General features: G+C 55.2%; 12 protein-coding genes across 12 annotated transcripts; 6 read left to right on the forward strand and 6 right to left on the reverse strand.

Annotated features, from left to right (window-relative positions):
• Positions 1-616: 616 nt before the first annotated feature.
• N656DRAFT_787197 (Calcipressin-domain-containing protein) lies at positions 617-3,032 on the reverse strand (the record flags this gene model as incomplete). Its single annotated transcript, XM_064816585.1, has 3 exons — positions 617-1,428; positions 2,383-2,407; positions 3,006-3,032. 3 exons carry the CDS (start codon positions 3,030-3,032, stop codon positions 617-619), a joined length of 864 nt encoding a protein of 287 aa, XP_064673047.1.
• A 760-nt stretch (positions 3,033-3,792) lies between these two features.
• On the reverse strand, positions 3,793-7,671 carry N656DRAFT_787198 (mitochondrial phenylalanyl-tRNA synthetase-like protein; the record flags this gene model as incomplete). Its single annotated transcript, XM_064816586.1, has 11 exons — positions 3,793-5,186; positions 5,299-5,478; positions 5,602-5,690; positions 5,865-6,245; positions 6,311-6,341; positions 6,395-6,762; positions 6,824-6,916; positions 6,975-6,979; positions 7,033-7,317; positions 7,429-7,469; positions 7,653-7,671. 11 exons carry the CDS (start codon positions 7,669-7,671, stop codon positions 3,793-3,795), a joined length of 2,886 nt encoding a protein of 961 aa, XP_064673048.1.
• A 371-nt stretch (positions 7,672-8,042) lies between these two features.
• N656DRAFT_775365 (putative mitochondrial dicarboxylate protein) lies at positions 8,043-9,410 on the forward strand. The gene is made up of 3 exons (XM_064814430.1): positions 8,043-8,435; positions 8,496-8,500; positions 8,558-9,410. Exons 1-3 carry the CDS (start codon positions 8,258-8,260, stop codon positions 9,287-9,289), a joined length of 915 nt encoding a protein of 304 aa, XP_064673049.1. The 5' UTR covers positions 8,043-8,257; the 3' UTR covers positions 9,290-9,410.
• A 255-nt stretch (positions 9,411-9,665) lies between these two features.
• Positions 9,666-11,456, reverse strand: N656DRAFT_834692 (insert subdomain of RNA polymerase alpha subunit). Its single transcript, XM_064818728.1, has 3 exons — positions 11,226-11,456; positions 10,586-11,151; positions 9,666-10,524 (listed from the first exon to the last, which is right to left on the reverse strand). The coding sequence occupies exons 1-3, from the start codon at positions 11,289-11,291 to the stop codon at positions 10,140-10,142; spliced, it is 1,017 nt and encodes a 338-aa protein (XP_064673050.1). The 5' UTR covers positions 11,292-11,456; the 3' UTR covers positions 9,666-10,139.
• Positions 11,457-11,740: 284 nt separating this feature from the next.
• On the forward strand, positions 11,741-12,564 carry N656DRAFT_702808 (GrpE-domain-containing protein; the record flags this gene model as incomplete). Its single annotated transcript, XM_064811053.1, has 2 exons — positions 11,741-12,043; positions 12,106-12,564. The coding sequence occupies 2 exons, from the start codon at positions 11,741-11,743 to the stop codon at positions 12,562-12,564; spliced, it is 762 nt and encodes a 253-aa protein (XP_064673051.1).
• Positions 12,565-13,122: 558 nt separating this feature from the next.
• N656DRAFT_382224 (uncharacterized protein) lies at positions 13,123-15,000 on the reverse strand. Its single transcript, XM_064809457.1, has 4 exons — positions 14,447-15,000; positions 13,894-14,385; positions 13,648-13,820; positions 13,123-13,519 (listed from the first exon to the last, which is right to left on the reverse strand). The coding sequence occupies exons 1-4, from the start codon at positions 14,948-14,950 to the stop codon at positions 13,243-13,245; spliced, it is 1,446 nt and encodes a 481-aa protein (XP_064673052.1). The 5' UTR covers positions 14,951-15,000; the 3' UTR covers positions 13,123-13,242.
• Positions 15,001-16,446: 1,446 nt separating this feature from the next.
• Positions 16,447-19,828, reverse strand: N656DRAFT_382133 (DNA replication factor C, large subunit). The gene is made up of 4 exons (XM_064809456.1): positions 19,435-19,828; positions 19,332-19,377; positions 19,231-19,272; positions 16,447-19,171 (listed from the first exon to the last, which is right to left on the reverse strand). Exons 1-4 carry the CDS (start codon positions 19,532-19,534, stop codon positions 16,537-16,539), a joined length of 2,823 nt encoding a protein of 940 aa, XP_064673053.1. The 5' UTR covers positions 19,535-19,828; the 3' UTR covers positions 16,447-16,536.
• A 166-nt stretch (positions 19,829-19,994) lies between these two features.
• N656DRAFT_724901 (ribosomal protein L16) lies at positions 19,995-21,197 on the forward strand (the record flags this gene model as incomplete). Its single annotated transcript, XM_064812547.1, has 3 exons — positions 19,995-20,432; positions 20,492-20,633; positions 20,686-21,197. The coding sequence occupies 3 exons, from the start codon at positions 19,995-19,997 to the stop codon at positions 20,856-20,858; spliced, it is 753 nt and encodes a 250-aa protein (XP_064673054.1). The 3' UTR covers positions 20,859-21,197.
• Positions 21,198-21,245: 48 nt separating this feature from the next.
• On the forward strand, positions 21,246-22,610 carry N656DRAFT_775374 (P-loop containing nucleoside triphosphate hydrolase protein). The gene is made up of 3 exons (XM_064814431.1): positions 21,246-21,406; positions 21,456-22,078; positions 22,137-22,610. The coding sequence occupies exons 1-3, from the start codon at positions 21,320-21,322 to the stop codon at positions 22,483-22,485; spliced, it is 1,059 nt and encodes a 352-aa protein (XP_064673055.1). The 5' UTR covers positions 21,246-21,319; the 3' UTR covers positions 22,486-22,610.
• A 1,457-nt stretch (positions 22,611-24,067) lies between these two features.
• On the forward strand, positions 24,068-24,881 carry N656DRAFT_382325 (uncharacterized protein). The gene is made up of 4 exons (XM_064809459.1): positions 24,068-24,126; positions 24,188-24,224; positions 24,297-24,722; positions 24,840-24,881. The coding sequence occupies exons 2-3, from the start codon at positions 24,222-24,224 to the stop codon at positions 24,615-24,617; spliced, it is 324 nt and encodes a 107-aa protein (XP_064673056.1). The 5' UTR covers positions 24,068-24,126; positions 24,188-24,221; the 3' UTR covers positions 24,618-24,722; positions 24,840-24,881.
• N656DRAFT_775375 (ER lumen protein retaining receptor) lies at positions 24,317-26,053 on the forward strand. Its single transcript, XM_064814432.1, has 4 exons — positions 24,317-24,762; positions 24,840-24,898; positions 24,962-25,028; positions 25,117-26,053. Exons 1-4 carry the CDS (start codon positions 24,735-24,737, stop codon positions 25,608-25,610), a joined length of 648 nt encoding a protein of 215 aa, XP_064673057.1. The 5' UTR covers positions 24,317-24,734; the 3' UTR covers positions 25,611-26,053.
• A 70-nt stretch (positions 26,054-26,123) lies between these two features.
• Positions 26,124-27,113, reverse strand: N656DRAFT_775378 (uncharacterized protein). Its single transcript, XM_064814433.1, has one exon. The coding sequence runs from the start codon at positions 27,005-27,007 to the stop codon at positions 26,204-26,206; it is 804 nt and encodes a 267-aa protein (XP_064673058.1). The 5' UTR covers positions 27,008-27,113; the 3' UTR covers positions 26,124-26,203.
• Positions 27,114-27,496: the final 383 nt, after the last annotated feature.

Raw genomic sequence — 27,496 nt, forward strand, 5'->3', positions numbered from 1 at the left:
ATTGATGTTACAAGTAGTCGGTTGATGCGCGGCTCGGGTAACTGTCGATCCTTGGGGGGCGCATTGGTGGGTTGCTGGATGTGTTAGAGATCTGATGGCTCCTCAACATGTGAAACACTGCCGATTCCCGATATGAGTCGGGTCGATGCTCGGTTTGCTCTTACGCCACGGTCAAAGAGCCACGGAATAGGGGATTGAAACGTGATGATTCTTTTCACTCTTCAGTCGTTCGACAAGATATTTTGTCAAGACGGTTAAGTTTTGGCGCTGTTATCACTATATAAGAAGAGCAACACTGATCACAAGTGTGCTCGATCTCTGGTTACACAGCGCAGGATGGTAATACTAATGCCTCATGAACCGCACACTCCTCAAGATGCAAGATGCTTCCTATAATGCAGTGATGTTGACTGCGACGATCTGTGTCTGCCGCACAATCCCGTCGAGCACCCAACGCCAACCATCCTTTTTCCAGTACGCCCCGTGCCTTTGGATATTGTACCACATGGCCTGTGACTGGGAGAGCCGCAGCCGGCCGCATAGGGGAAGAAGAAGGTAAAACACAATAGTGAAGAAGAATAAGAGGCTCCTAGAGGCCTACAGAAGCCATTTTCCCTCATGAATCCATCATCAACTCAACCGGGGGCCGCGCCGTATGGGCCATGATAGGCTTCGGCGGCGCATCAGCCGCAACAGGGCTGATCTCCTCAGGCTCATCCGTCAGGTCGTCCACCGTCACGCACGGCAACTCGTCCACATTCGGCTGGAAAATCAGCGTCGAGCTGCGGCTGCGCTGCTTGAACCCGCCACTCTCATTGGCCGGCGACACGGGCGAATGCGCCTGCGCGGCCTCGTTGTGATGCCGCAGCCTAGCCAGCGCCTCGGCCAGGTCCTCGGCGTGCACCATCTTGTTGGGCGCGTCCTCCATCCTCACCTCCCATCCGTGCGGCGGACTCGGCGGGGGCGAGATGAAGAACAGCTTCCCCGCGTCGGGGAGAGCCAGGTGCACGGGGTGCTGCGCAGTGATGGGCGTCGGCTGGCCAAAGTAGACGCGGCAGCGCTCGCCGAAGATGGCCTCGCCGTCCCAGATCTGGCGCACCGCGATGGCAGCGGATTCGTCGAAGAAGGAGACGATGATACGCCGGAAAGACTTGAGCGGCGACCACGAGTGGATCGGCGCCGTCTTGCTGATCAGGTCCCGAATGGTTTGCAAGTTCTCGGCGTGGAATATGTCGCGGGATTGGAGATTCGTAAAGATCAGCGTGTTGGAAGGTGGTGTCGGCGGGACGTATGGCGGCACGCTGGACAGGTCAAGCGAGAGGGTGGATTTGCGGGAACTGCCAGTTGAGGACCGCGAGGGCGGGGTAGGCCGGAGGTCCGGCGATGGTAATAATGATTGTCGCTGCTGCTCCAGCGGCTGCTGCGATTCTTGTTGAATTTGTGGTGATTGCTCCATCTTGACGGCAATCCGACGCGCGGCTGTTGGGTTTACGATGGCCTCCAAAGTCGTCTTCTTTTTGAATCCGCTCAAAGGTCAACGTTCATGTCAAGCTTGGTCGCACGAATAATTCCACCTTGTCGTCGTGGAAAGTCGGGTAGATCGCAGTCGGTCTACTGTCGGTATGCACAGTAACAAAGAATGCAAGCAAAAGAGGAAAGCGGATGAGGGTGGAAATTTATAACGTCAGAGAGGTGCAGTCTGTGGTTTGGTAATGGCGCCTCACTGCAAATGTTAGTGGTTGGTGTGGCAGTCCACCTGCGGGTGAAACAGAAGGCCGCAGTGGGCGATCACGGGCCCACGATTGCGACCCGCAGGACGGCCAAGCCGCCCGCAGAATGCCCCAGAGTGCCCCAGTTGGATGGCTGAGCCAATCGACCGAGATTGGGGTCGAGACCGATTCTTGGCCACCGGCATTCAGATGCTGTGGCTTCTCCGGCCGCCAAGCGTCAAGCATTGCCATTCACATTTTTCACAGAACTGCAAAGCCTCTTTCCTCCGGCTGAGGAACCCCAGATGGGGGAAGTTTGCTAGTGCTCATAAGTTCAGGCTGTTCTTGCCAGTTGCCACGAATTCCATGGTCAGGGCAGCGGCGAGCTTTTGGCAAACGCCGTTCTCGCCGTTTACTTGAGTGGAGACTCCCGGTTCCTTGCGGCCTCCCGTTCTGATTGGCTTGGCCAGGCCTTGGTGCGCGTGCACAGCCTCACAACGCCATTCTTTGGAGAAGGAGGTCAACGGTACTGCATCATCTGTTTTCTTGCCTCTGGGCCGCCGGGCTTTCCGCCAACCTCTCAACATTTCTTTCACCATTTTGTACCAGCCCATCCAAGGCCAATTCAAATCCCTTCAGCCGCTCTTGCCTTTAGCCCTGTATGCAACAGTACCTGCGTGCTGGGACCCGCAGTAAGGCTCTTTGGGTGGGTTCCAGAACCCCATATCATGACCGACGGCCCCTTCCCGATTCACTGCCATGCGCACCACTTCGCCCGCTCAACAAAGCGACTATTGACGAGCACGGCACTTGTGTCCGTGATCATAGCCCACCGGTCATTTGTGCTAGTCTTCTGCCGCGTTGACTGCTCACTGCTCAGCCCTCTGACCTCTACGCCACTGGGTCATACGCGGCATAACTCCCGTGATGATGGCCGGAGACTTGCCCCTGACGGCCCAACAGACAGACAGGCAATGTAGGAACGGAATGCACGGGCAGACGGTCAAGCGTTTGACATGCATCTTACAATAACGTACTTGCTAACCCTCACACATAAATACAACTCCAAATGCCTGCATCGCGGCAATGGCACGACGCGACCCCAATAGGCCAAGCGAGCTATAGCTTTACAATGATGAGATCAGATCGTGGGCCAAATAAGCGAAGAGGTAAGCCAACGAGGCTGAACCTGACTTGGACCAGGTCTCAGCCTTTTGAGAAGGCTTAGTCTGGCATTGCGGATACATAACGCTGAGTGATCCATTGGGCCAGGCCGCGTATCGTGGTCACTTATACGAGGAGAGCGAGCTGTTGTCTGGCCATTTTACCGTCTCTGCCGGTGTTTTGCTTACCCTTAAAGTCTTCGTAAATCTAGTTCTTCTAGTGCTTCTGTTGGTTTTGGTTACTCACAGCTTATCTGCGCTGCATCACAACCTCCATACCGTACATAAGTCTAAGCCCTCATCAACGTCGCAGCCCATGCCGCCAGTGCAGAATGTACGCTCGGCGAGGAGATATGGCAATGGGCGGTCGTCATTCGATCTGTGGTCTGTCCAATGCCCAACACCAAAGACACTTCGTCATTACCCAACGTGGCAGGAGGCATCGGACTTGACTACTGAACCTTCGTCAAACCCCTCACTTAGGGCTCCACAAGCTTTGCACTGCCCTCTTCCCATAGTGTATAGGTTGCATTTGGGATGTGCTCCCGGTAGTTCCTCCTATCATACAATGCCATCTATCCGTCTAGTATATCCCGAACTTTACACTATCTACAGCTTCCAGTAGGAATCCGGCTGGAGCTCTTCCGCTCTTCTCAACCCGAAATACAGAGCCATTAGACCATTTGCTTGGAGAAAGTAAGAGGAAAATCCTGCTAGTCAACCCTAGCGTCTCGCCGAGTGTGGCGGAGCAAGAGGGGAGTATCAGTCAGGGGCTGTTTGGCGGAATTAGGTTCCGACTTGAGCTCGCTCCAACCATAAGAAATGCCAACTGTTTAGCAAACACAAGGCCGTCCTCAGAAACTGCCCCAAGAACGGGGAAAAGGAGAGAAGATTCAAGGATCAGGCGATCCGGGCGCTGGCTACCTGATCTCAACGCCCAACTTGTCTACCAACTCCTTGACCACCCTCTCGTGCATGTCGTTGGTCTCAAGATTCGTCAGTGTTCTCTCCAGACTCCGATAGTTGATCCGGTAGCACAAACTCCTCCTCCCCGTCTTGGGATGCGTAAACTCGTCCACCAACCTCACATCCTCCGCCACATCTCCTGCCACATCCCTAACCACCTCCATCAGATCATTCTCATGCCAGTCGTGCACATTCGCCCGTCTAGAGTTCCCACCGGCCGCTGACGCCGCTCTCAGCCAGAACGATACGTCCTTGTAACAGGCAGGGTGCTTGCTGAACGGCACAAACGGCTTCAGCAGTGCCAGGTTGTCCTGCACGCCCCTGAACTGGCTCAAGAAGCGCTCGTCACGGGACCAGAACAGCCGGATGTCAGGGATCTGGAAGAGCAGCATGGCGATGCGTTCCAGGCCGATGCCAAACGCCCAGCCGATCCGTGATGGTACCCCCGCGTTGATGAGCAGCTCCTGCTTGCTCACCCCGCAGCCCAGCACCTCGAGCCAGTCGCCCTGGTAGAACACTTCGAGCTCCCAGCTGGGACTGGTGAAGGGGAAGTAGGCCTCGACCCATCTCACGCGGAGCGGTTCCTGCTCCTGCTGCTGCTCCCCGCCAGCAGCGGCAGCAGCGGCGCTCTTGGCCCTCGAGAAGATCTCGCAAACCATCAGCTCCAACGACCTCTTCAGATGCGCGGCAACCGCCTCGGCCTCCTCGGGCGTGTGGTACTTTTCCTGGAGGGGGTTCCGGTCCGCGTGAAACGGCGGGTTGGGATCCTCTACCTGCATGCCGTGCTCCGGCAGGCGCCGTAGGTCCTCGTACACTGCGCGCGCCACGTCCCCTCCGGGCACCGTCTGCCTGTTCCACACCCGCGCCCCCTCCATCTGGTGGAAGACCGGGTAGTGGCTGCGGTCGACCTCGTCCCGGCGGTAGACGTCGGCGCTGATCAGATACCCATCGCTCTCGCGAGCGCCGAACAGGTGGGCCTCGTGGGCGCTGGTGTGGGTGCGTAGCAGGGTGTCGCGGTTGACGTAGTACGTGTCTGAGCGCGCGCGGCCCGGGTGGTCCGGCGGGAACCCGAGCGAGTCAAAATTCTCGTGCGTGGACACGACCGGGTCGAAGTGGTTGTAGGTTCGGTAGGTCGATTTGGGGAAGACGGATTCGACTATTTGTCGCGTGATGGAGACTGGGTGGTCTTTTTGCAGGTGCAGCTTGCGCCCCGTTAGGGAGAGCACCGTAGATGGGATGTTGAACCATGCGTCGGTTGCATATTGCTTGCCGTTGATCTCAACGGTTCCCGAAGTCGGAGTAGTAGATGTGGATGTCGTGGTTGTTGTTGTTGATGATGTTGATGTGGCTGTGGGCGAAGGAGGATGCGGCGTTGTAGAGGCTTCGTGTTCACGGTGGTTGAATCAGTATGCGTTGCCCGTAACGCAACATGGTGTGTATGATGCTGTTCGGTTGCTAACCTGAAGAGTAGGCAGCTCGCCAGCATCGAGCGGGCGAGCTGCTGCGCGGGCGGTGACTGCTCAATTGGATGCCTGGTCCAAGCAGCACCGTAAGTTTGGAGCGGCTCCCAGCGCCAGGCCAGAACACACCAGCGAGGCCTCGCGATCCGATCATGCTGAAACTGGACGTTGGGTTTGCGGCTGCCAGGCGGCTGCGGTGGAGAATTGGAGACCTCGGGAGGAACCTGGCGATCAATGCGGCAGAGCTCAAAAAGTCCCCGGCGCGTCCCTCAATGCCAAGGAACGGCCCCATAGTCCACCTACCGTAACAGGGGTCAGAATGCACAATGACATCGGATTCATCCCTTGAGCCGTGATTGGTCAATGGCTTGCAAGCTGCAACCACAAAGGTTCTCTCTTGGGCAGGCACGGCAGGGAAAGGCTACCAAGGTCGATGCTACTCTGTACTTTGTTGCAGAGATCGGAAGACCTGTCATTGATTCCCCGAATCGGTACTATCTTTTAGGTTTGCCCCAAATCCTTCTTTTTCCTCCCTTTTTCTATCTTACACCCATTTTGCGCCTTACTTGCTCAGGGGCTGGCCATCCTGGATCTTCTGCAGGCCAAACTTCTTGAGGCGGATGGCCTGGATGGCAATGAAGCCCGTGGTATCCATGGGCGAGAAGGTCTCGAGGGAGTCCATGGAAGCATCTTCCTGAGAGTAGAGGTTGCTGGCGTCGCTCTTGCGACCCAGCACGTAAGCATTGCCCTTGTATACCGACATGCGGACCTCGCCCGTGACGTGCTGCTGCGAAAAGATAATCGAGTTCTCCAAGAACTCGCGCTCTGGAGTGAAGTACATGCCGTTGTAGAGGCAGTGGGACCACTCGAGAGTGACGAACTGGTCACGGAGCTTGCGAACCTTGGAGTCCATCACCAGACCCTCGAGATCGAGATGGGCAAGGCGGCTACGGGATGTCAGCATCAATTCAAGGTAGCTTTTGCTGAGCGAGTGTCCATTTTGAGAACTTACGCAATGGTGAGGCCCGGGGTGTCGTAGCAGCCTGGTTTTTGTCAGAGTGGAAGTATACAAGCGATGGGGGGAGCAAGCACTTACCACGGCTCTTGAGGCCAATGAAGCGGTTCTCAACAATATCAACTCGGCCAACGCCATTGTCGTGGCCAATCTTGTTCAGAAGCTTGAACAGCTCAACCGAATCGGTCGCTGTCTGGTCGGGAGTGACAACCTTGACCGGAATACCCTTCTCGAAGTGGATGGTGAACTCGTACGGCTTGTCCGGCGCATCCGTGGGGTCAACTGTGCGGGTCCACAGCTCCTTGGGCGGGGTGTGGTCGGGGTCTTCCAAAACTCCAGCCTCATATGAACAGTGGACCAGGTTGTCATCCATACTCCACGGAGCCTTGGGAGTCGACGAGACGGGGATGTTGTTCTCGGCGGCAAACTTCAGGAGATCGGCACGGCCCCTGCGCAGAGACAGTTAGCATGCATCATGATAGAGCATCCGAAAGATTGTGAGCCACGTACTGGAACTTCTTGATGAACTCGGGCATTCTCCACGGAGCAATGACCTTGAGCGACGGGTTGCATGCCATAAATGCAAGCTCGAAGCGAACTTGGCTGTCGAGCCGATGTCAGCGACCGTATCTGAGATGCGCCTGCGCAGCATAAAACCTACTCATTCTATCCACAATGTTAGCACGCCACCAAAGATACGGCTCAATCAAGCCACTTACGCCCTTGCCAGTGCAGCCGTGGCTGAGGTATTCGCAGTTGTACTGCTGGGCGACGCGGACTTGAGCGCGGGCGATCACTGGTCGCGCCAGTGAGGTGCCGAGGAGGTAGCGGTCCTCGTAGATAGCATTGCACTGAATGGCGCGGAAGACAAGCTCCTCGACAAATTCGCGCTGCAGGTCCTCAATGACCATGCGCTCAGCGCCAATGGCGAGGGCCTTCTTCTCGACCGCAGCCCAGTCCTCCTCCTGGCCGACATTGGCGAGGAAGCACACGACGGTGTAGCCCTGTGTTTGGCAAAATCAGCGATTAGATTGCGCGACAGATGGTACCATGCCAGATGGAAAGTGTGGTAGGAATCTTCTGCCTTCGAGCAGTTTTTGGCAGGGAGCTCTCACCTCGAGAATGAGCCATTTCAGGATGGTAGAGGTGTCGAGGCCTGTCGAAAAGAGTCAGTCTTGGTTCGGCCTGGCGGTGGAAGCCGCTGGGCTGTCACGAGCGCGGAAACTAGAATTGGTTGTGCAATCCACGTCGTACCTCCAGAGTAGGCGCTGTTGGGGGATCAGAAGTCAGTACCCACAATCCACAATTGCAGCGTTCAGCAAGGATTCGACTTACAGACAAACGCGACCCTTCGACATGGTGATGGTTTGTTTGTGTCGTGTGCTCACGATTGAATCACCTGGGACGGGTTGAAACTGGGCGATGCACTGGGAGTGTAGGAAGCGGGATGATGAAGATTGCAATTCAGACAGAGGACCAGAAAACCTCAGTTAGTCACCGCTTCTAGCTCTAATTTCTAGTACCCTAGTGGTAGATATCCTCCCTCCCTTCCTTCCCAAAGTAGGCTATGACTCTAAGGCGGTCAAACTTTTTCCATATCAACCTGCCGCTGCCGATATCGCAATGAATGGTGTGATAAGATAACAAAGCCCCCTGTCGAGTTGGTTACACTCTTGTCTGACGTAGTGCGGTGACGCTCGGACTTGATCTCAACTTGTAAAAAAAGATTCAAGAACTGCCGCCATTGCCGAACCCGCCAATAACCAAAAGAATAAGCTGTGTTATCGAGAATTCACTCGTTTCCCAACCAGACTCCCCAATTGGGTCTTGTCGATCTATTAAGACTGTAAACATTTGAGCGGAATCATTCGTTTACATACTCCTGAACCCCTGAGCGGGATGTTATCATAACAAAAACTCTCCGCCCGGGAACCGCGGAGTGAAATGGAAGTCGCGAAGAATCAAGCAACCCCCGCGGCAGCGCGGCCGCCGGTGGCAGTAAGAAAGGACGAGGATAAGGAAGTCGCATCGCGCACAAAGCAGAAGCCGATACACTACCCCTTTTGGTTCGGCGGAAGCGCGAGCAGCATGGCCGCATGCGTGACGCATCCACTCGATCTCGGTAAGCGACCTTGCGAAACCCGCCAAAATCGGACGACATAAAGCTAATCAATGGCTGCAGTAAAAGTAGGCGATCCACGACCCTATACCATCCCATAATGATTGACCCTTTATTTTTCCCAGGTCCGCCTGCAAACCCGCACCGGCGACATGCCCAAGTCCATGAGCGGCACCTTCGTGCACATCATCAAGCACAACGGCGTCCGCGGGCTCTACAGCGGCCTCTCGGCCTCGCTGCTCCGGCAAATAACCTACTCAACGACGCGCTTCGGCGTCTACGAAGAGCTCAAGTCGCGCTTCGCCTCCAAACAAATCGATCCTGCCACGGGCAAGGCCAAACCGCCATCCTTCCCGCTCCTCGTCGCCATGGCCTGCGCCTCGGGGGTGCTGGGGGGGATAGCGGGCAACGCGGCGGATGTGCTCAACGTGCGGATGCAGCACGACGCGGCGCTGCCGGCGGCGCAGCGGCGCAACTACGCGCACGCGCTCGACGGCCTGGTGCGCATGGTGCGCGAGGAGGGGGTGGCCAGCGTGTTCCGCGGCGTGTGGCCCAACAGCGCGCGCGCCGCCGCCATGACGGCGAGCCAGTTGGCCAGCTACGACGTCTTCAAGCGCACCCTGCTGCGCCTCACCCCGATGCAGGACAGCCTGGCCACCCACTTCACCGCGTCTTTTCTGGCTGGTGTCGTCGCGGCCACCGTGACCAGCCCCATTGATGTCATTAAGACGAGGGTCATGTCCGCCCCGAACGGGAGTCATGGTGTAGTGGCGCTTCTGAGGGATGTGTATGCCGCTGAGGGGCTGAGGTGGATGTTCAAGGGATGGGTGCCGAGTTTTCTGCGCCTGGGGCCGTGAGTTTTTCCTGTGATGGTTTGTTTGCTCGCATGTGCCTAACCCTGGCTGACTGACCTTTCCCAGGCAAACAATTTGCACTTTTCTTTTTCTAGAATCTCACCGCAAAGTCTATAGACGGGTCAAGGGCTTAGAAGAACCCGCATGAGAGACGAAGACGACGTCTTTTATGCTGGTTCGTTGGACATGGCGGCAAACTGCGATAGACGGCATCAACCCACAAGACAGATAGAGGGCACTATACCAGAGCTAGGTAGGATAGGCGTTTTTGGCTTTTGGCTTCTGGTTTACTTAGAAGTTGGGAGGGGGGGAAGGCGGGTGGGGGGGGACTGCATTTGTCAACCCGGTATTGGACAGAGCATTGGATGTGGCCTAGAGTCACTGGGTTTTATGTTCTCCCGCTTGTGTACTCTATATCCTCGGTCTTGTAGCAGGTTTTGTAGACTAGCTAGCGTAGACGCTCTCTATGCCACCGATTTAAGCTGATGTAAACGGCCCCCGTTTTCCGTTCCTTAACTCCTGATGGTATCTACAGAGATGTACAATCCAAGAAGGACGGTCTGCAATCCAGATGCTGATATAGTAAAACCTACGCACGCTGGGGCCGACTCTGCCATCCCAATTAAGATTTCATGATGTACATGGCGCGCACGCGGGCGCTGCCAATAATCAAATATGTGGACGCCCTCTGAAGGGCGAAACGAGCCGTAGGATCCCGCTGGCGGTGCGACAGACTTGGATAAGCCCGTGTGAATAGACGGCGGAGATCGCAAGCGGCTCTCCCGGCGCTAGGCATAGGAGAGTATAGGCGATGCCTGATATGATGTCGCTTGACAATCCCGAGGGAGTGAACTCAAGACCAGCTGCTCTGACCAGCGCCGTACGGCGTTGTCCCATACGGCGTCGTGCCGCCAGCGCCGCCCCATGCGCTTTGGTTGCCAGCGTTTCCAAACGGCGTTGTGTAGCCGCCAAAGCCGTCGGCGCCGGTGTTGTACTCTGGGCTGCGTGGCCCGTTGTAGTCGCCGTTGGCACCATCCCCGCCCTCCCCTTCTGTGAGCTCGTGAATCAGACCGGCGAGTTTCTGCTGCAGGACCTTAATGCCTTCTGTAACGATTGCATCGGGCGGCAGGTTTCCGGCGGTCTCTACGTTGTAGTAGAATCGATTCGGTACGGCATCATAGTCAAACGGCTCGCCTTCCTGCGGCGGCTCCTCCCATTCGGCATATTCACTTGGGGGCCTAGGAAACAGAATGAGCGACTGCCAGGCATGAGCAGTAATGCGTACGCGTCGAAACTCACCATTCAGCCTTTGGATCCTGCTCGTACCAGAGGTCCGTGTGATGCAGTTTGTTATGCGGGTCGTACTCGAATCCGATAGCCGCTGAGGGCGCCCACTTTGCGTGCTCCTTCGCAATGCCTTTCTTGGCGATGCACTCCAGCTTGATCTCCTGGCCCGGGCGCAGCTTTAAGATGAGAGGACCGAGACCTTCAGAGTCTGTAACAATCGGGGTTCCCAAAACTTGGTTGAGACGTTCGCCCGTCGGTACCAGGTCGCGCGCAAACACTGACATGTTTTCGTCGCCCGTGCACTTGGCGTGGAGGGTAAGCCTTACACTGCAGTGCTCGCAGTACCCTTCGCAGTCGCAGTCGCGCGAGTTTACTAAAGACTCGACGCCCTCGGCATTGAGCGGAATGAGACCCAGGCGATGGGCAATGAACTCGTCTGCCAGAACGGTGCTGTTCTCCTCGATCTCGACGAGGTCGATAGCTATTGTCGGGATTTCGGCAAGCATGACGCGTCGCAGCGAGTTTGCAAACGAGATATCAACATTAGAGAGCTCGAATTTCGTGCGCACCGAGTCTGCCTATATTCATGGGCCATGTTTAGAGTCGGAGTCCACCATCTGGGAAGGGAGGCAAGCTTTCAACAAAGACATACTTGGGAAATCTTGACGACGGGCCCCAGCGACTCGGCGTCGTCCATTACCATAGGATCGAAGTCCATGTCGCCGGTATACTGTAATCACTAAACTGGGGGAAAGCGGCGAACGTTGCTGGAAGCCGGGAATGTGGAAGGGAAGTTTGTTGTCTTGGTTATAAACTGGAATGTCTGTGGAGGCTGGTTTACATACCGTAAGCTCAGCGCCGGTCGCAAAAGTTTAAAACGGATCACATAAGACAAAGCGACGAGCTCGAGCGATAAGCTTGTGAAGGCGAGCCCCTGCAACGTTATCCTCACCTGACAGCCGAATTGCTGCCACTCCAGGCCTGCGAAAACAGGATAACGGCCCGTCAGTGTACTTTTGACAGCTCTGCCGGCCCGGCCTGTGGCTGACCAGGGTCGAGGGACAACGCCCCTTGAAATTTCTTTGACGACATCTGCAGCAAACACGCGACACCTACAAGGTGCAAGTCATTGGCAAAAAAACCTCAGCTTTTCACACATCCGCAACCATGTTACGACAAACAGTTTCGGCACCTTCGCGCGCTCTCCGCTCCACAGCCAGACTCGGCACTCAAAGGAGTATTGCCAGGCCACATCAACTACATCATTCCCAGACACCCCTCATCACCTCAGCCCGGACACTTGCTCCCCGGATAAGATGGTACAGCTCCGAGACGGAGGCTTCCAAAGACAAAAATGCGCCTGAGTCCAGTCAAAACGGAGAGGAAGCAGGGAAGACGGAGCCCGAGAGCCCCGAAGTTGCCCTCAAGAAACAATTAGAGGCCAAGGATGCCGAGATCCGGGATTTGAAGGTTAGCATCACCGTTCGCATCCTGCATTCACCTATAGCCCGCAGCCTAACAGAACGCAACAGGACCGGTACCTCCGCTCCGTAGCCGACTTCCGCAACCTGCAAGACAGGACACAGCGCGACATGAAGCAGGCCCGCGACTTTGCCATCCAGAGCTTCGCCAAGGACCTGGTCGACAGCGTCGACAACTTTGACCGGGCGCTGACCATGGTGCCCGAGGAGAAGCTCAAGGCGAAGGAGGCGTCGGAGGAGCAGCAGTCGGAGCACCTCAAGGACCTGGTCAACCTGTACGAGGGCCTCAAGATGACCGAGACGATTCTGCTGCAGACGCTCAAGAAGCACGGCCTCGAGCGGTTCGACCCCGACGGCGAGGTTTTCAACCCCAACGAGCACGAGGCCACCTTCATGACGCCCATGCCGGACAAGGAGCACAACACCGTGTTCCACGTGCAACAGAAGGGCTTCAAGCTCAACGGGCGTGTCCTGCGGCCGGCCAAGGTCGGCGTCGTCAAGAACAAATAAGCCACTCCCACAGTGAGTCGGCGTTTAGATGGGGGGACTGTGTCTCCCGCTGTACTACCATGTCAATCATTTGTTGTATGTGCCAAGATATGCTGGACCGGGGCGGCCGGGCGTTTTTGTATTTTCCTTTTCCATTGTATAAGTAATGCTCCTCTCACGATGTCGGTCCAATGCCGTTTAGCATATGGAAAGCGGTGAAAAAGGGATAGAAGAGGTGGGATGATCTTGGGCGAGTGGCATAGAGCCTCGTTGCTGCACAGCGTCAAGCACGCAGTCTTAATGCTTGAAAGTTGGCTGGTGGGCTTCCGGGGCCCATCAGCCGGTATGGATCCTCTCACGAAACAAGCGGGTGCTGGAGAACGTGTGTATGAGGTTACTCATCGTTGCTACGAAGTGCCTCTCCTGACAACACGCTTTAGAACAGCGAAGCAACCCTAGCATCTAGCTGGGTATTATGAAGCAATACCAACATTGACACCCCGTCCCCAACGACACTAACAGCCTAGGCGACAAAGCAACGCAGAAAAACAAGACGAAAACATGAGTCTCAATTTTAACGCCTTCCCCTCCCTTCAGTACATATCGTACCGACCCATGCTCCCATCCCCACGCCAATCCTCATCCCTCCTTCCCGCAAACCAGCAGCACTGCTTACTACTAATACAACGCGCACTTTGCTCAGGTACGGGGCAACCAGGCGGTAAGCTTGCCAATGCCGCAGAGCCTTGTGCGCAGAAAACTCGCTTTGTAGTTCTTTTTGTCTGATGTGGCGATCGTCATGTCGGAGAGGTCGGGAGCGGCGGCGGCAAGGGGGATAAGGAAGTCGGTATCGCTGATGGTGGTACTGCCGCTAGCCGTCCTTGGGTTTGTGGTGGGCTTGTTGTTTCGGACGGTGACGGCGGTGGCTGTTTTGCTTCTGCTGATGGTGTTGGTGGTGGTCTTTTTGGTGGTGCGGCTGTTCCTTGAGCGTCGGATGGATTAGCCTTGGTAGCGCTGAAGGGAAGGAGAGGACATTTCAGGGGTTTGGACGATTTGGCTGCTAAGATGTGACGCTGCGAGAAGGAGGAACCAAAGAGGACATACCTCGCTTCGAGGGCGGCAACGCGGTTTCGCAACTCTGCGATCTCTTCTTCCGTTTGCAATTTCTCCTCGACGAGCAGCGAAATTAGCTCTGCCAACCTGGTGTTCGCTCTCGTGTTCGTGGACGCCGGGTCCAAAGGCTTGTTGTCCGCTGGAGGAGCCTTGTCGGTTTTCTTCTGCAAAGAATGGGTTATTAGGAGGCCACGGAAGCCAGATAAGGGGGGGGGGGGAAAGTCAAGGGTAACCTGCCGCTGAGCCTACCTCATCCTTCTCATCCTTCTTATTCCTCGCTGCAGTCGCTTCATCCTCCCGCTCGTCCTCCACACTACCAAGCGAGGACACGAGAAGCGGTGACTCAAACTCAGGATCCGCTCCATGTTGGTGGATTAGGAATTCACGGCTGACCGCGGGAACTAGGGCACCGGGCACCTTGGACAGATCGAGCCGAAGCCTTTCGAGAGAGACACCTGCCTTTAACGTCAGTTTCTTGTTGCCTATCCTAGACTTGGGGTCCAAACAGGAGCACATGTAGCGCTTACCAGGCGGAGACCACTCGAGTGAGGTGTCCTGTGCAGAGGTAGAAGGTGACCACAGCAGTTCACCATCTTGCTCGTCAAAGTACGGCTCCGGATGAGCCCAGCGCCAGAGTCGCTTCTCACGCCGCTGCTGGCGCGCAGCGACCTTCTCTCCTGGTGGGGGTTCGGTACTAGTAGTCTTTCGGGGGCGCACCGGCGTCTGGCTCTGTTTCTGTGTCAAGACAAGGGATTGTTTTCAGATTTGGTTATGTTTCGGGCCCACGTACCTTGGGGATGACTGGTTTAATTTGCTTGTCCGAGTCCGCGCGTTTGCAGCCGGCAGCCAGAAAGGCAAAAGTGCATGGAGTGATGCGGCTTTCCTCGGGGTGCCCCTCTCCATCGGATATCCAGTCATCGTCATCCGCAAATTGATGATACAGAGGCGTAGGCGGCACCTCGACTGATGGCCGCATGAAGCGAGCATAAACCCGCGAGCGTGATCTTCCTGGCGCCTCGCCGCTGTCCGGATCCTCTGCCATTCCCGGAGTCTCTTCTTGAGATTGGAAACGCTCACGAGGATACCACTCGTTAAAGGCACGGTCTTCTTTCTTGTTGGCAGCCCTCCATCCCGCGTTACGCCACATATTCTTTGCCGTGATCTCGTCAACATTATACGCGGGCGCAGGAATCAGATGCTCTTCGTCAGCAGGCCGGGTGTAATAGTAAACCTCGCCGCGACTGGGGTCATCACAACGGCGCGAGCGCATGCACTCCCAGATCTCATGAAGCATGCTTCCCAGGCAAGGTTAGCAAAGATCGACGAAGGCCCAAGGCCAACCAATCTCAGTAAGTGCCACCTACTAGGGATCTCCTTTTTCCTTGTTCCACTCCTGATTGAGGAGGTGTGACAGCACGGGGGCGTCCGGGCCGATGGTGAGACTGTGGACACCTCGTCTCATGGCGACATAGGCCTTCATCATGGTTACGGTCAGACGCCATTCCTTCTGCTTGCCAAGGAACCCGGCATACTCGGCTTCCTTGACGCAGTCTGGCTGAATACAGCCCACGCGGTTATCGCAGAACCGGAGGGCGTCTGGCGGAGCGGGCATCAACACTCCTTCGTGCCGTGATGAAGGAGAAACAATGCGATCACGGGCGTCACGGCCGTCGTGGACCGGCTCAACCCTTCTCCATTGACGTGATTCGGCTTGAGGGCTAACATGTCGTCCCCGATTTCGATCTACATTGAGGTTATTCGTTAGCTTCGAATTCGTCTCACTCAACACTGACCATCGCAGATGGACTAGCTTACCCCCGGCTGGGTCATGGAAACCAACGATGCCTCTCTCCATTGTCGATGGAACGAGACCAATTTCGGCCCGGATGATCGCAACCCACCAAGTCGCAGATGGGAAAATATATCGAGTAGAGAATTGCTGAGTTTATTGCTACTGAAACGACGGTGGGAGAAGAACTTGGCAGGAGAATCGGGGCTCGTCAAGAGCTAGAAAAGAGCGATAGCAGTTGGAGATGAAACGAAGGAGAGGAGCGAAGGATCAATGACTAGTAAGTCTACAGTAAGGAGGAAGAGGTGAGAAGTCACAAACTGCAATCGTATTCTCTGTCCGCTGAATGATTTGGGGGAGGGGAAAGAAAAGACTGCAAACTACCTACCGAGGGTGACTTGCGGCTTGCAAACTAAGGTAGTTGTCGAGGATGGGGCATGATTTGGGATGCTCTGCGTGTTGTTGCCAGTCGGCAAAACACCTTTCAGAGATCTTGATCTATGTGACGTGCCGAGCTCATGGCTCACCAGGGGAAACGAAGGCTAGGAAGATCGAATGGGAGAACTTGGACCCTCGGGAAGGTGATGAGCTTAACACACAGTCCCAATGAGTGAATCGCTACATGCTAAAAGTCTTAGGCAGATATAACCATCAAAAGCGCACTATAACACGGTATGACACGCCCAAGCCTTCTAAGAAACTATTCCTTTGACTAGGACTTTTTCGGCCGTCCACGCCCACGCTTTGCGCCCTTGCCCTCGGCCTTTGGCGCCGGACCGCCATCTTCATCATCATCCTCATTCTTGTCAGCCTTTCCAGGCTTTTTAGCTGTCTTCTTCGACCCCTTTGCCTTCGGCTGCTTGATGTACTTGTCCGTCTTGAGGTCGAGCTCCTCCTCTTCCTCGTCAACATCGACCGCTTCCGCAAGATTGTCTTCTTCTTCAATGACTTCCTCCAGATTAGGCACCTCCTTGGCAAGCTTCTTCGGTGCTGTTACGCTGCTGGCTTTCATGAAGGGCACGGGGTGAGCCATGGCATTGTACCTGGACGCATGTTAGCATTGCATCAAACACCCAACTGGCGCCGACGACTTACGTTCTGGTAAACGCTGCCTTGGTCTGCGACTCAATTTTGAGCAGCTCTTCCGACTGGTACCCCACTCCAAGCTCCTTGATGGCGTCAAAGTCCTCCCGTGTGAGGTAGTAGCTATCCATCAAGTTGATGACATCCTCCACTGCATCATTGCCTTCAATTTCCAGCCGCTTTACCAGCTGGTGCCAGAGGACCGGTAGATATTGCTGGCGGACTTCATTATGATCACCCGATGATTTGAGCCGCATGTGGGAATGGATCTCGCGGACAAAGCGGCCCAGCTTCAATGTCTTGCTCATATTCCCGAGCCAAGATGTGAACATAGTCTGGGCTCCAAAAGCGCCGGCAATGAAGCTCGAGGGCCGGACGGTGCTGAAGACTGCGTGCGTGGGCATCAAGCTCCAGTGCTGCTGCGGGCCGTGTATCATGCGGTCGACCAAATCTCCATCGCTGATGCTTTCGGCAGCCAGATCAACCAGCTCAAGATGTTTGAGATTCTGCTCCTTCGGGCTGTAGCCCTTGGAACTTAACGCTGCCGGCTTCGAGCGAAGATAGTTTTCTTGTATCATCAAGAAGCTAAATTCGTGGTCATTGAAGTACAGCTCGATTTTGTCGTTCAGTGTCGCATTGCTCGCCGGGCTGAAGAGTCCGCCTCCTATCATCTTTTGGCAGATATCCCACGGCTTCAGCACCACGTGCTTCTCCCATGCCTTGGTCATCGCCTTGCTCTGTTCGTAGTCCATTGACGTCTGATCGAGCTTTGCTGTGGACAGCATGTTGATGATCTGGCGAATATCTTTGTTACTACCCTCGATCAGGGCGTTCACAACCTGAGGCTGCATCTTCAAGCCTTCTCTATGGCAGATGGTCATGACGCGGGATCGGATCTGGTCAACAGTTGGGCGCTGGAACTTGATGTCGAAGGCGACGTGATCAAAGGGCTTCATCTTGGGCAATCTGCGCTCGTTGCAAATCAGGATAAGAGGGACCTCTGTCGTTTTGCAGAGCTTGGCAAGAGCACCGACACCACCCTGGTCGCCGGCAGACATGCCGTCAACCTCATCCATGACAAGAACAATCTTCTTTCTGGCGGCATCGACCTTCTTGCCGTCGCCGGCAAAGAAACCCAGGAGCGACGTGTTGTTGAGCGCATCGCTGACGCCGTTCTCGACCAGCTTCTTGCTGCGCGTGTCACTTGCATTGCTCTCGAGCACGTCGTAGCCTTCTAGCTTGGCCGCAAGGTGAGCTGCTGTTGTCTTGCCAATACCGGGCGGTCCAGAGATGATGATTGCGCGGTATCCGCCCATACCATCCGCGCCTCGCTTTTGGAAGTTGTACTTGCGTGACTTCGGCCAATTCTTAAGCCAGGACTGTATTCGCTCCACATTCGCCTTGTTGCCGCAAATCTGATTAAGCTGGGTGGGAGCGTATTTTGTCGTCCATAACTGTGACAGTGGTTGGGCCTGAGCGGGTGTAGCGACTCCACGGGCAGCGGCCGCCTTCTTAGCCGCCTTCTCCGCTTCCGCTTTCCTGGCCTTCTCTTCTCGCTCCATCTGGGCTGCCTCCTCACGGGCCTTTCTCTCTTCCTCTTCCCGCTTTTGCTTGGCCTTTTCAGCGCCTTTGCCGGTGCCACCATAAGCTGGCATGGTCTTGATAAGGTAAAATAGGCCCGCCTCGTCGATCGTCTTGAGCCCGTGCTCCTTGATTTTTCTCAGCTTGCTGGCACCTGCATCGTCGCCAAGGACAACAAAATCTGTCTTGCTGCTCGGAGCGCCTGTAACCTTACCGCCATACCGCTTGACCAGAGCCTGAGCATCATCCCGGCTGATGGTCTTGAGTAGACCTGTGAAGACGAAGGTTTTACCGATCAGGCAGTTCTCCTCTCCCTCCGGTATCTCGAGCGCACCGGCGTTGGGGGGCGGTCCAGTGTTGCCACCACCTTGTCCAGCGTGCTTCCGCCAGTCAAACTTCACGTTCGGATCTACTGGGGGGGCTTCCGGCGCCTCGACTGTGGGGACGTTGTCGAGAATGGCCTTGATCTCATCGGGCTCCGGCTCGGCCTGCTTCTTCGCCCGCGGAGCTCGTGGCTTAGCCGGCGCCGCCTTTTTGGCAGGTTTGACATCATCCTCGTCTTCGTCCTCGCTGTCAGCGGCAGGAGATTTGCGTTTCCTGCTCACAGCGGGCGCCTGCTCGGCAGCTTTCTTCGAGATCTGTTTTACGTCGTGTTCGGACTCGTCCTTGATGGCTTTGGCACCGCGGGACGCGACCCGTTTAGGCTTAGGGAGAAATTCCTCCTCGCTCTCCTCCTCGACATACTCGTCGTTCCTCCTTTTGTTACGGCCCTTCCCGTCCGCTGCAAAGATGTCATCGCCCGCATCATCGTCATCGTCCATAAAGGCATCATCATCATTCAGGTGGTGCTCCTTAAAGGCGGTAATGGGCTTTTTGGTGGTGCTAGTTTTTGCAGCCTTGACAGGCTCAGCGGGACGTTGGGATGCTGGGGCCTTCGTTCTGGGGCTGACGCGGACCTCAACACCAGGCTTGGGCGTTTCTTGGGTATTATCTGGCCTCGTCTTGGATGACGCAAAGTACTTTGCGGCAGATGTTTCTACTCCTTTGATTTCGGCAGGAGCTCTGAGTGGCAAGCGCATCAGCATTAGCAGATGAACTGTGGGCCGAGAAGAGCTACTTACGCTGTCTTCTTCCGGGGCGTTGTTCGGACTGGCTTCTTGACTCTGCACACGCGCCTGATCAGATTAAAGCAGACATGAGTGCAGAGACTCAATGGACATACTCAACAACTTCATCCTCATCGCTATCTTCGACAACTTTCCGCCCTTCTACGATATGTTAGAGAAAATGAGACGACCAATGGCATGTTTCCCAAGCCTACGTACTGCCTCTCGGTTTCTTGGTCGTTTCCTGCTCCTTCTTGGGCGTCGGCTTAGCCGGAGGAGCGCCGCCCTTTGGGACGAAAAAAGATCGAATGTCAGGCATGGCGGGGGTTGGAAAGACTGAGATCGGCTATTGACAGAAGGCGAAAAATATGCGAGTATGTTCGGGTGCAATTGGGAGAAAATGGGCGGGTTTATGATCTATGAGTCCTTGGGACTTCTTGCATTGGAGCTGGCGCAAGTGCTCCGGCAACAGTAAGTCAAGAGGCCTGAAGTTGGATGTTGAAATGGCTGACGCGCTGAAGAGGAATGGGAGTGACGCGAAGCAGTCAAGGGTCTTGGCACAGGCGCGCCACAACGTGACGTGGGGAGCGACCGGTAAATTATTGGCTCGGTGGTTACTAACTTAATATGGAAGGCGGTCCCACAACTTCGCTGCAATTATGTAGTTTCCCGAAGCTTACCCGGCGACGGCCAAATCCAAAGCTTTCGGAAGGTGCTTTTGGTGCTCCAAGGGCAACTTTCAGTGCCCGAAACCACGTCGTTCCGCAAACTCAGCCGACATGAAGCCAAGCGCTTCATCGGCACTCCTCAGTGCCTTCAATGCGCTAAGGATATCTCCAACACCTTCCGTTCGAGCTTCGCTGCCATCGACAACTCTTCTCCGTCCTTCACGGCTGGCCGTGGCTCCGCCTGCGCCCCAACATGTCAGGCTATTCTCCGCGACAGCCGTCCGGGCGGGCACCTGGCTAGAGCCCAGGATTCCGCGGACGCAGAAGATGCACAAAGGGCGGCCCAGGGTCGCTACGGGAGGATCGACTAAGGGGACAACTGTGGTCTGGGGGGACTACGGTCTGCGAATGTGGGATCACCACCGCAGAATCAGCGCGGCCCAGCTCAAGGTTGCCGAGGATACCATCAAGTCGCGGTTGCGTGGCCAGCGGTACCGGCTGTACAAGAGGGTTGCCTGCAATGTCGGCGTTTTCGTCAGCGGAAACGAGGTGAGATGTCATTGGCTTCACCCGGTCACGGTGGTGCGCTAACAGGTGCCGGCGCAAAGATGAGAATGGGTAAAGGCAAGGGATCCTTTGACCATTGGGCGGCCAGAGTTGCCGTCAACCAAATAATTTTTGAGATTAGGGGTCTGGTGCACGAGCAGGTCATTCGCGATGCTTTCCGGCTGGCGGGGAACAAGTTGCCAGGTACAACGTATCCCGCTGCGGTCGTTCGGTTTAAACGCTGACCATATTCCAGGCCAGTACGAGTTCGTAAAGAAGGGTGACCCTCCTGTTGTGGGAATCACCAAATTGGATGGCACAGTCACTATGGAGGACCTAAAACGACCGAGGAAGAAGCTTCCGGCACCTGAGGCTACTGCTGCCCCGCCATCTCCCGATACGACATCTAGCTCGGCCCCTCCTCCATAATCACGGGGCTGATTTCCTCTCCATGTACCATATGTAGACCAACAGAACTAAGGTATCTTATTCGCTCTATGGAGCGAGGTTGTCGGACTCAGCGTGTGTGGATTTCCAGCTGGGGGGGTTGGTAAATAGCCGGACACGTCCTGGACGGACAGCACATCACCTGAGATGGTGATAAACTTGTCAATTTTACGCAGCCTAATTCAATTGCTGGAACGTATGATTTGGCAATCAATTGGGCGAAATACATACCTACTGTCTTCTTCCATCTTGGGAAAGGAGAAAGCAGGTACAAACAATACAAGGTCAATTCATGTGGCCCGTGCACCGCACCATGGGAGCGTTGCTTAGCAGCTTAATTGATTTTTGGCCGCGCCTTCAGTCGCGTCACCCTGACGCGTCTCATAGATCCTCGATCTCACCAAATCGAGCCCGAACTCTTTGGAGCTGCACCAGCAACTGCAATGGCTCTCATTGTGGACAAACATCGACCGAGGTCCCTTGATGGCCTCACATACCACAAGGAGCTCTCTGAGCGGCTGCGCTCGCTGGTACGAATTCGTTTGCGCCTTCTAACGGCACCCGCTAACCCTGAGGTAGGCTCAGAGCGGCGATTTCCCCCACCTTCTCGTATACGGGCCGTCTGGTGCAGGCAAAAAGACACGGATCGTCGCGACCCTAAAGGAGCTGTATGGCCCGGGTGTCGAAAAGATCAAGATTGACGCGCGTGTTTTCCAAACAAGCAGCAACCGCAAGCTCGAGTTCAACATTGTCGCCTCGGTCTACCACCTTGAAATCACCCCCTCAGATGTCGGCAACTACGACAGGGTAGTGGTGCAGGATTTGCTCAAAGAGGTGGCCCAGACACAGCAGGTCGATCAAGCGGCGAAGCAAAAGTTCAAGGTCGTGGTCATCAACGAGGCCGATCATCTTACCCAAGATGCCCAAGCGGCCTTGCGTCGGACAATGGAGAAGTACTCGCCGAACCTCCGCCTCATTCTCCTTGCCAACTCGACGGCCAACATTATCACACCGATCCGGTCACGAACCCTGCTCGTACGGGTGGCGGCGCCAACACACGAGGAAATTTGCGACGTGCTGGCCGCGTCGGCAAAGAAGGAGGGCTGGCCGGTTGTCAAGGGCCTTCACCGGAGAATTGCCGAGGAGAGCGGGAGGAACCTGCGCAAGGCGCTGCTGATGTATGAGGCGGTACACGCACAAAAGTTAGCATCCCGCTATGTACACGGCTTTCGTCAATAGCTAGGGCTAACCTCGTAACAGCGAAAAGGTCACCGACAGCACGCCCATACCTCCGCCTGACTGGGAGGCCCTCATCGGCCAGATTGCCAAGGAAATCATGGAGGAGCATACGCCGGCCAGGATCCTACAGGTTCGCTCCAGGTTCTACGATCTCCTCACCCATTGTATACCGCCGACGACCATCTTGAAGACACTCACCTTCAAGCTCATTCCCCTCATCGACGATGCCCTAAAGGCGGATGTCATCAAGTGGTCTGCCTTTTTTGAGCATCGGATCAAGACGGGCACGAAGGTTATCTTCCACTTGGAGGCGTTTGTGGCCAAGTTTATGAGGATATTCGAGATGTATCTAATGAGCATGGACATGTGAGGCTGGGCTTTCGTCAAAGGTTTAGGCGTTTATGGATGGCGTCTTGAGAGTTGCTTAGCATGGTGACAATCATTCCGAATGACTTTGCACTGCTTCCTACCTTAATACGCCCTACGTTTGAGCTATCGAGCTTCTCCTTGCGATTGACCGTATGCCTGTCTGAGAAAGGCTTCTGGAGGAGCCTGCCAGGTGCTGTCTTTCCCAACTTCTTCTGGCCATGATAGAAGGTGGGAATACCTACGAGAAACAGGACGGCTCCTCCCAGCTGAGGTAGCTCGACTGCTGTAGTGTCGACTGCCTGATCACCCAAACGCTGAGCAAGGAACTTCCGAGGACAGGAAGAAGAGGGCTGAAGAAAGAATGTCTCGTTCTCTGCCGGGAGGTCGACTGCGAGCACACCTACGCCCTGTATTTGTGTGCCTCATCCCTCGATGCCGCTGACAGTTACCTACGCGGTACATCACAGACAGGCAGACACAAACGCCTCATTACACATTCGACATCGATGATCTTCCAGGTTTACACACTATGTACGGATACGGATTAAGTTATTGAGACCAAGCGCAAGGTACGGAGTACTCTGTAGTTCTGAGCGAATCTGAGCGACAATCACGATTGACAGTAGTTCGTAGCAACTGCATGAAGCGCTGGATTGCGATTAGATACCACGTAGCGAACCGACTTCGCGGGACTCCGACAAGGGACAAACGACTCAAATTCTTTGGCAATGTCAAGGCAGAGAAGAGATTGCCTGGACCAGCATCGAGAAGGTTGAAAGAATGCTATCACTTCTTCTCCATGGCCAGACTGCAAGGCCCAGCACACAGTGAAAAAGAGGTATGACATCAAAAATTACGACCGGAACGGCCCCGAAGGACAATTCAAGACGACGGGCTCCACGATGTGCAATGCAGGCCTATCGCCCTGGTACCCCTGATTCTTGATCCAGGTGTACCCAATCAAGGTAAGTATGAGGAAAAAAGAAGAGAAGAAGAGGAAGAGCTGGGAAGGGAGCCATCGATATATACTCAACCTTGCTGGTCCGTGCGCGTCTGCTGATGGACCGTGCGCGTCTGCAAATGGGCCGTGCGTCTGTTGATGGCCCGCGCATGTCTGCAATTGGACCGTGCGTATCTGCAGTTGCGGTACGTACCTGACTCTGCTGCCATGCCAAAACCACACGCGTTGACCCTCGTTATCTGAGGCAAGATTGCAACCTGGGCCACATGTCGGCCGGGAACCGATGACAATGAGTAGGACGTCATAGGTTGGACCCAAAGACATATGGAAGTCATTAAGATGAGGGTTTAGATAAGACACTGGTGAGGTGTTCCTACAGCTCGAGCTGTGTGGTATGCCGGCTAACCTAGACCCAGGGAGGAGGCTGAAGCTGGAGTTTCGCATAGACACAAATTAGAGAGACTACATTGCTGTCATCATCAAATCTTTATGAACCAGATTTGTCGACGATGTATGTTTGACAGTGAGAAGATACCTGGTAACACAGCATGGCCTGTCCCTTGTGAAACATTACCGATGCTTACATCTTTAACAGGGAGAGCCGCACGCTCGCTTCATCTACCAGATGTTTACTGTGTAAAGTGAGGCTACGGGTTCAACAATTCCATACCTAGGTACTCTGTCTGTTTGTCCTGTTGACCAGTTCTTGGGGCTCATATTGGTTGATTCTAACCGTCCTAAGCTTTGGGCATGGATTGTATCTCACGCCCAAATCCATGGTAGGGAATAACAACGATGCCGTCTATGTTCACTTGGTACAAGACTGAGATGGAACACCTACGAGCTTTTAGGTGCTACCTTACCTGTCGTCGTGCTTTGTACCGCAACGGGCAACAGCTGCCGATTCAGGCGGGAGTGGTTGGAGCCACGAGCCCGTGATGCTTCTGTGCCTACGATTGGCGGATTGCCCGCAGCCTTGTGGGGCCCCTTGCAGCTCATGGCAGGCATGCATCATTGCCGTGCCGTGGACAAGGGTCAGCAATTCCATTCATCCCGAAACGCGTCGTGTCCTTTTGGATCATTTTTGGAGGAAAGCCCGACCTTTTGTTGGAAGCGCTCTGCAGCGTCTGCGTCGCCCACCGAGCTTTACACTACTAGACACCAGGTACTGATTTCATCAACCCCGCCAGCAGCTGCCTGCTCAAAGCCCAACATCGGCGCTGCTGCATCGGCAGCCCTGGACTCTGTCATATCGAATCAATTGGCTTAGACGAACGGCAAGCGGCAACATGGTGCTAAACTTGTTTCGCGTGGCGGGTATGCTTTCCAACGGGGGGATGGGCATGACAAGAAAAGGGCGAAGACGGAAGTGCTAACATGGCACATTGCGACAGGGGACCTTTCCCATCTCGCGTCCATCTTCATTTTGCTGCACAAGATTGTGCAGCTCAAGGTGCGCTCGACTATTGAACCTGAGCGCCGCCCGATTCGCGAGTCGCTAACACCCAGCACGCAGAGCTGCTCAGGCATCTCGTTCAAATCACAAGTGCTGTACCTGATTGTCTACTTCACACGATACCTCGGTATGCCATGCCACGCCCTCATCTCGTCCCAATGCAGCTCCAAATCAAACAACCCCTGAGCCACGAAAGCTGACCGGCCCCGCGCCAGACCTACCATGGACCTCGTCGCCGTACAATTTTATCTTCAAGATCCTGTTCATCGCATCGCAGATGTACATCATCTACCTGATGGCGTCGGCATACCGCCCCACTAATGACCCGAACCTCGACACGTTCCGCGTCGAATACCTGCTGGGGTTCGCGGCGGTGCTGGCAGTACTGTTCCCCTACAAATACACAGTGCTGGAGGTCTGCTGGGCCTTCTCAATCTGGCTCGAGTCGGTGGCCATCCTGCCCCAACTGTTCATGTTACAGCGCACCGGCGAGGCCGAGGCCATCACGGCCCACTACCTCTTCGCCCTCGGCACCTACCGCGCCCTGTACATCCCCAACTGGATCTACAGGTACATCAACGAGCCCACCCACAAGGTCGACACCATTGCCGTGGTGGCCGGCGTGCTCCAGACAATCCTGTATAGCGACTTCTTTTGGATCTATTACACCAAGGTCATGAAGGGGGAGAAGTTCAAGCTACCTGTTTGAGGGGTTTCTCCAGGTGGGGTCGTTGCGATGGAGTTGGTCGGGATTATAAAAGAATAAGCAAGCAGGCTGGTGACATGGGTGGGTTGGTGGAGATGTTCTGGAGGGTCTTCTCATCGGCGCAGGATGACCAGGACCAATCGTGGCGGTAAGCATGCTGCCTGCCAGTATTCTGCTTCTATATGGGAGGAAACGACGGGCAATGCATGACTGGCGTCTGGGGCTCATGCTTGTGTTCTATGTTTTGCTGACACGGACCCGGAACACGGCGGACGAGGTCTTGACTGGGCACGCTTATCCGAAATGGTTTAAATGTACATAGACAAAAGAATCGGTAAATATCGGTGATGCGGTTTGTTTCTTTCAGGCCTCGGGCCGACTGAATCTTCAAGAAGAGGGTGGCGAGCAGCTCGCGGCGGCCCATTAATGTGCAGCCACTGTCAACTTCAAGCTGCGCTTTACCTTCCCAGGATTAAAGGGTCCGTTCAGCAATATTTACGACCCTCCTCGGCTGTACTAAACTGCTGACTTTTCTGGCAGGCACTGTGCCAGGGGAGACTGTCCCGCCTTGGGATAGCCTAGAGCCTACTTGCCCTCTAAGATTGACATGTCGAATTGACTTCACAGGCCGATTCCATCTTCACCGTCACAGCCTCGATACCCTTCCTCACAAGCCACGCCGAAAGCAAAGTGTGCAGCCACTGCCCTATGCTGCGCTCCAACAAGACAGACGCTTCGCTCTTGGTCCTCCACATCCAAGTCTCGTTGATGAACACCAGATCCCCAATGTCCTGCCTGCTCACTTCGGCGACGACCACGCCCCGGGTAACAGGTCCCTTGTAGGTAGACGGAGCGTCGAGCAGCAACTCGATACGCTCACTACTACCCGGCAACTTCCCGTCGCCTCGGTAAGCGACCCGCCAGAACCCATTCACGCGGTCGCCTTCCTGGAAGTCGAGATTTTGGATGAACTGGGCGTTAAACGTCTTTCTCAACCGGCTATCCCCAACAGACGCCCACAGGACGAAGGCCTGTGGTGTCCGGCTGAATGCGGTCATGGTTCCTCGGACATAGCTTGTCAGAAAACCGGAGAGGTCCGATTGCAGGTTAAGGGGCGGGCGGGACAGTTGCACGGGCTCCGATGTGACCCGTTCGTATGCCAACACCCATTCCAATTTGTTGTCCAAAACATCGTGCGGAAGGGTCGTCGGCGGCGTGAGGGCCGTCGGTTGAATGGTCGAAACGCGTTGCGTTCGACTGCGCAGGCCGGTTTCGACGCTGTACTTCTCTTTGACGGCGCGGTCGAGGTAGAGAAGGTAGGTGAGCGGAATGGCAACTGGTAGGATGGCCAGGCCAATCGCGTATCTAGACGTAGGCAAGGCTAGTAGGTTGCTGAGCATGACTCGAATTCGGGTCTAAACATCTTGACTCTCTGCAAGGACACAAGCCGGGTGTGAGACAGATATTTGGTATTTCACTGTCGTCGCGATTCTGATGCCAGAACAGGATGTCATAGAGGCCCACCGAATACGGGACTTTGCTTGTAAGCCGGAGCAAATGATCATTGCAGTGCCGGAGAAGTCTGAAGGCCGAAGGCCGATATTCCGAAATTGACTCCGGTGAGTACGGTCTTGAGCGCAAGCGGTTGACCGAGTCTCGGAGTGTCGGCCTTCGGCCTTGAACTTGTCCGCTGAAGAAGTTGACTGAGAAGACACCAGCTCACTAAAAGCCGGGTTTGTCAGCCACAATGTATAAGATCACAACTTGAGAAGCAGGGCGTGAGTACTTACAAAGGTGCTCACCTCAACGTTTCTTGCGATCTGGAGCTGCTACCGGGTCTGTGACTTCATGTTGGGACCGGAAGGTGCATGTGGCAGTCGAGTTTCTTA

Source organism: Canariomyces notabilis, assembly GCF_033297395.1.
Source record: "Canariomyces notabilis strain CBS 508.74 unplaced genomic scaffold N656scaffold_3, whole genome shotgun sequence".
Taxonomy (NCBI): Eukaryota; Fungi; Ascomycota; class Sordariomycetes; order Sordariales; family Chaetomiaceae; genus Canariomyces; species Canariomyces notabilis.

Coding starts and splice junctions, on each gene's coding strand:
- N656DRAFT_382133 (XM_064809456.1), bottom strand. CDS start 19,534: ATGCCTGACATTCGATCTTTTTTCGTCCCAAAGGGCGGCGCTCCTCCG. Junction 19,378..19,434: donor GACCAAGAAACCGAGAGGCA/GTACGTAGGCTT, acceptor AACATATCGTAG/AAGGGCGGAAAGTTGTCGAA. Junction 19,273..19,331: donor GATGAGGATGAAGTTGTTGA/GTATGTCCATTG, acceptor GCGCGTGTGCAG/AGTCAAGAAGCCAGTCCGAA.
- N656DRAFT_775375 (XM_064814432.1), top strand. CDS start 24,735: ATGGTGCTAAACTTGTTTCGCGTGGCGG. Junction 24,899..24,961: donor ACAAGATTGTGCAGCTCAAG/GTGCGCTCGACT, acceptor CCCAGCACGCAG/AGCTGCTCAGGCATCTCGTT. Junction 25,029..25,116: donor CTACTTCACACGATACCTCG/GTATGCCATGCC, acceptor GCCCCGCGCCAG/ACCTACCATGGACCTCGTCG.
- N656DRAFT_775374 (XM_064814431.1), top strand. CDS start 21,320: ATGGCTCTCATTGTGGACAAACATCGACCGAGGTCCCTTGATGGCCTC. Junction 21,407..21,455: donor CTGAGCGGCTGCGCTCGCTG/GTACGAATTCGT, acceptor ACCCTGAGGTAG/GCTCAGAGCGGCGATTTCCC. Junction 22,079..22,136: donor GAGGCGGTACACGCACAAAA/GTTAGCATCCCG, acceptor ACCTCGTAACAG/CGAAAAGGTCACCGACAGCA.
- N656DRAFT_775365 (XM_064814430.1), top strand. CDS start 8,258: ATGGAAGTCGCGAAGAATCAAGCAACCCCCGCGGCAGCGCGGCCGCCG.
- N656DRAFT_382224 (XM_064809457.1), bottom strand. CDS start 14,950: ATGCTTCATGAGATCTGGGAGTGCATGCGCTCGCGCCGTTGTGATGAC. Junction 14,386..14,446: donor TTAAACCAGTCATCCCCAAG/GTACGTGGGCCC, acceptor ACACAGAAACAG/AGCCAGACGCCGGTGCGCCC. Junction 13,520..13,647: donor GTTGCCGCCCTCGAAGCGAG/GTATGTCCTCTT, acceptor CTCAAGGAACAG/CCGCACCACCAAAAAGACCA.
- N656DRAFT_834692 (XM_064818728.1), bottom strand. CDS start 11,291: ATGGACTTCGATCCTATGGTAATGGACGACGCCGAGTCGCTGGGGCCC. Junction 11,152..11,225: donor CCGTCGTCAAGATTTCCCAA/GTATGTCTTTGT, acceptor CCATGAATATAG/GCAGACTCGGTGCGCACGAA. Junction 10,525..10,585: donor CAGGATCCAAAGGCTGAATG/GTGAGTTTCGAC, acceptor TCTGTTTCCTAG/GCCCCCAAGTGAATATGCCG.
- N656DRAFT_775378 (XM_064814433.1), bottom strand. CDS start 27,007: ATGCTCAGCAACCTACTAGCCTTGCCTACGTCTAGATACGCGATTGGC.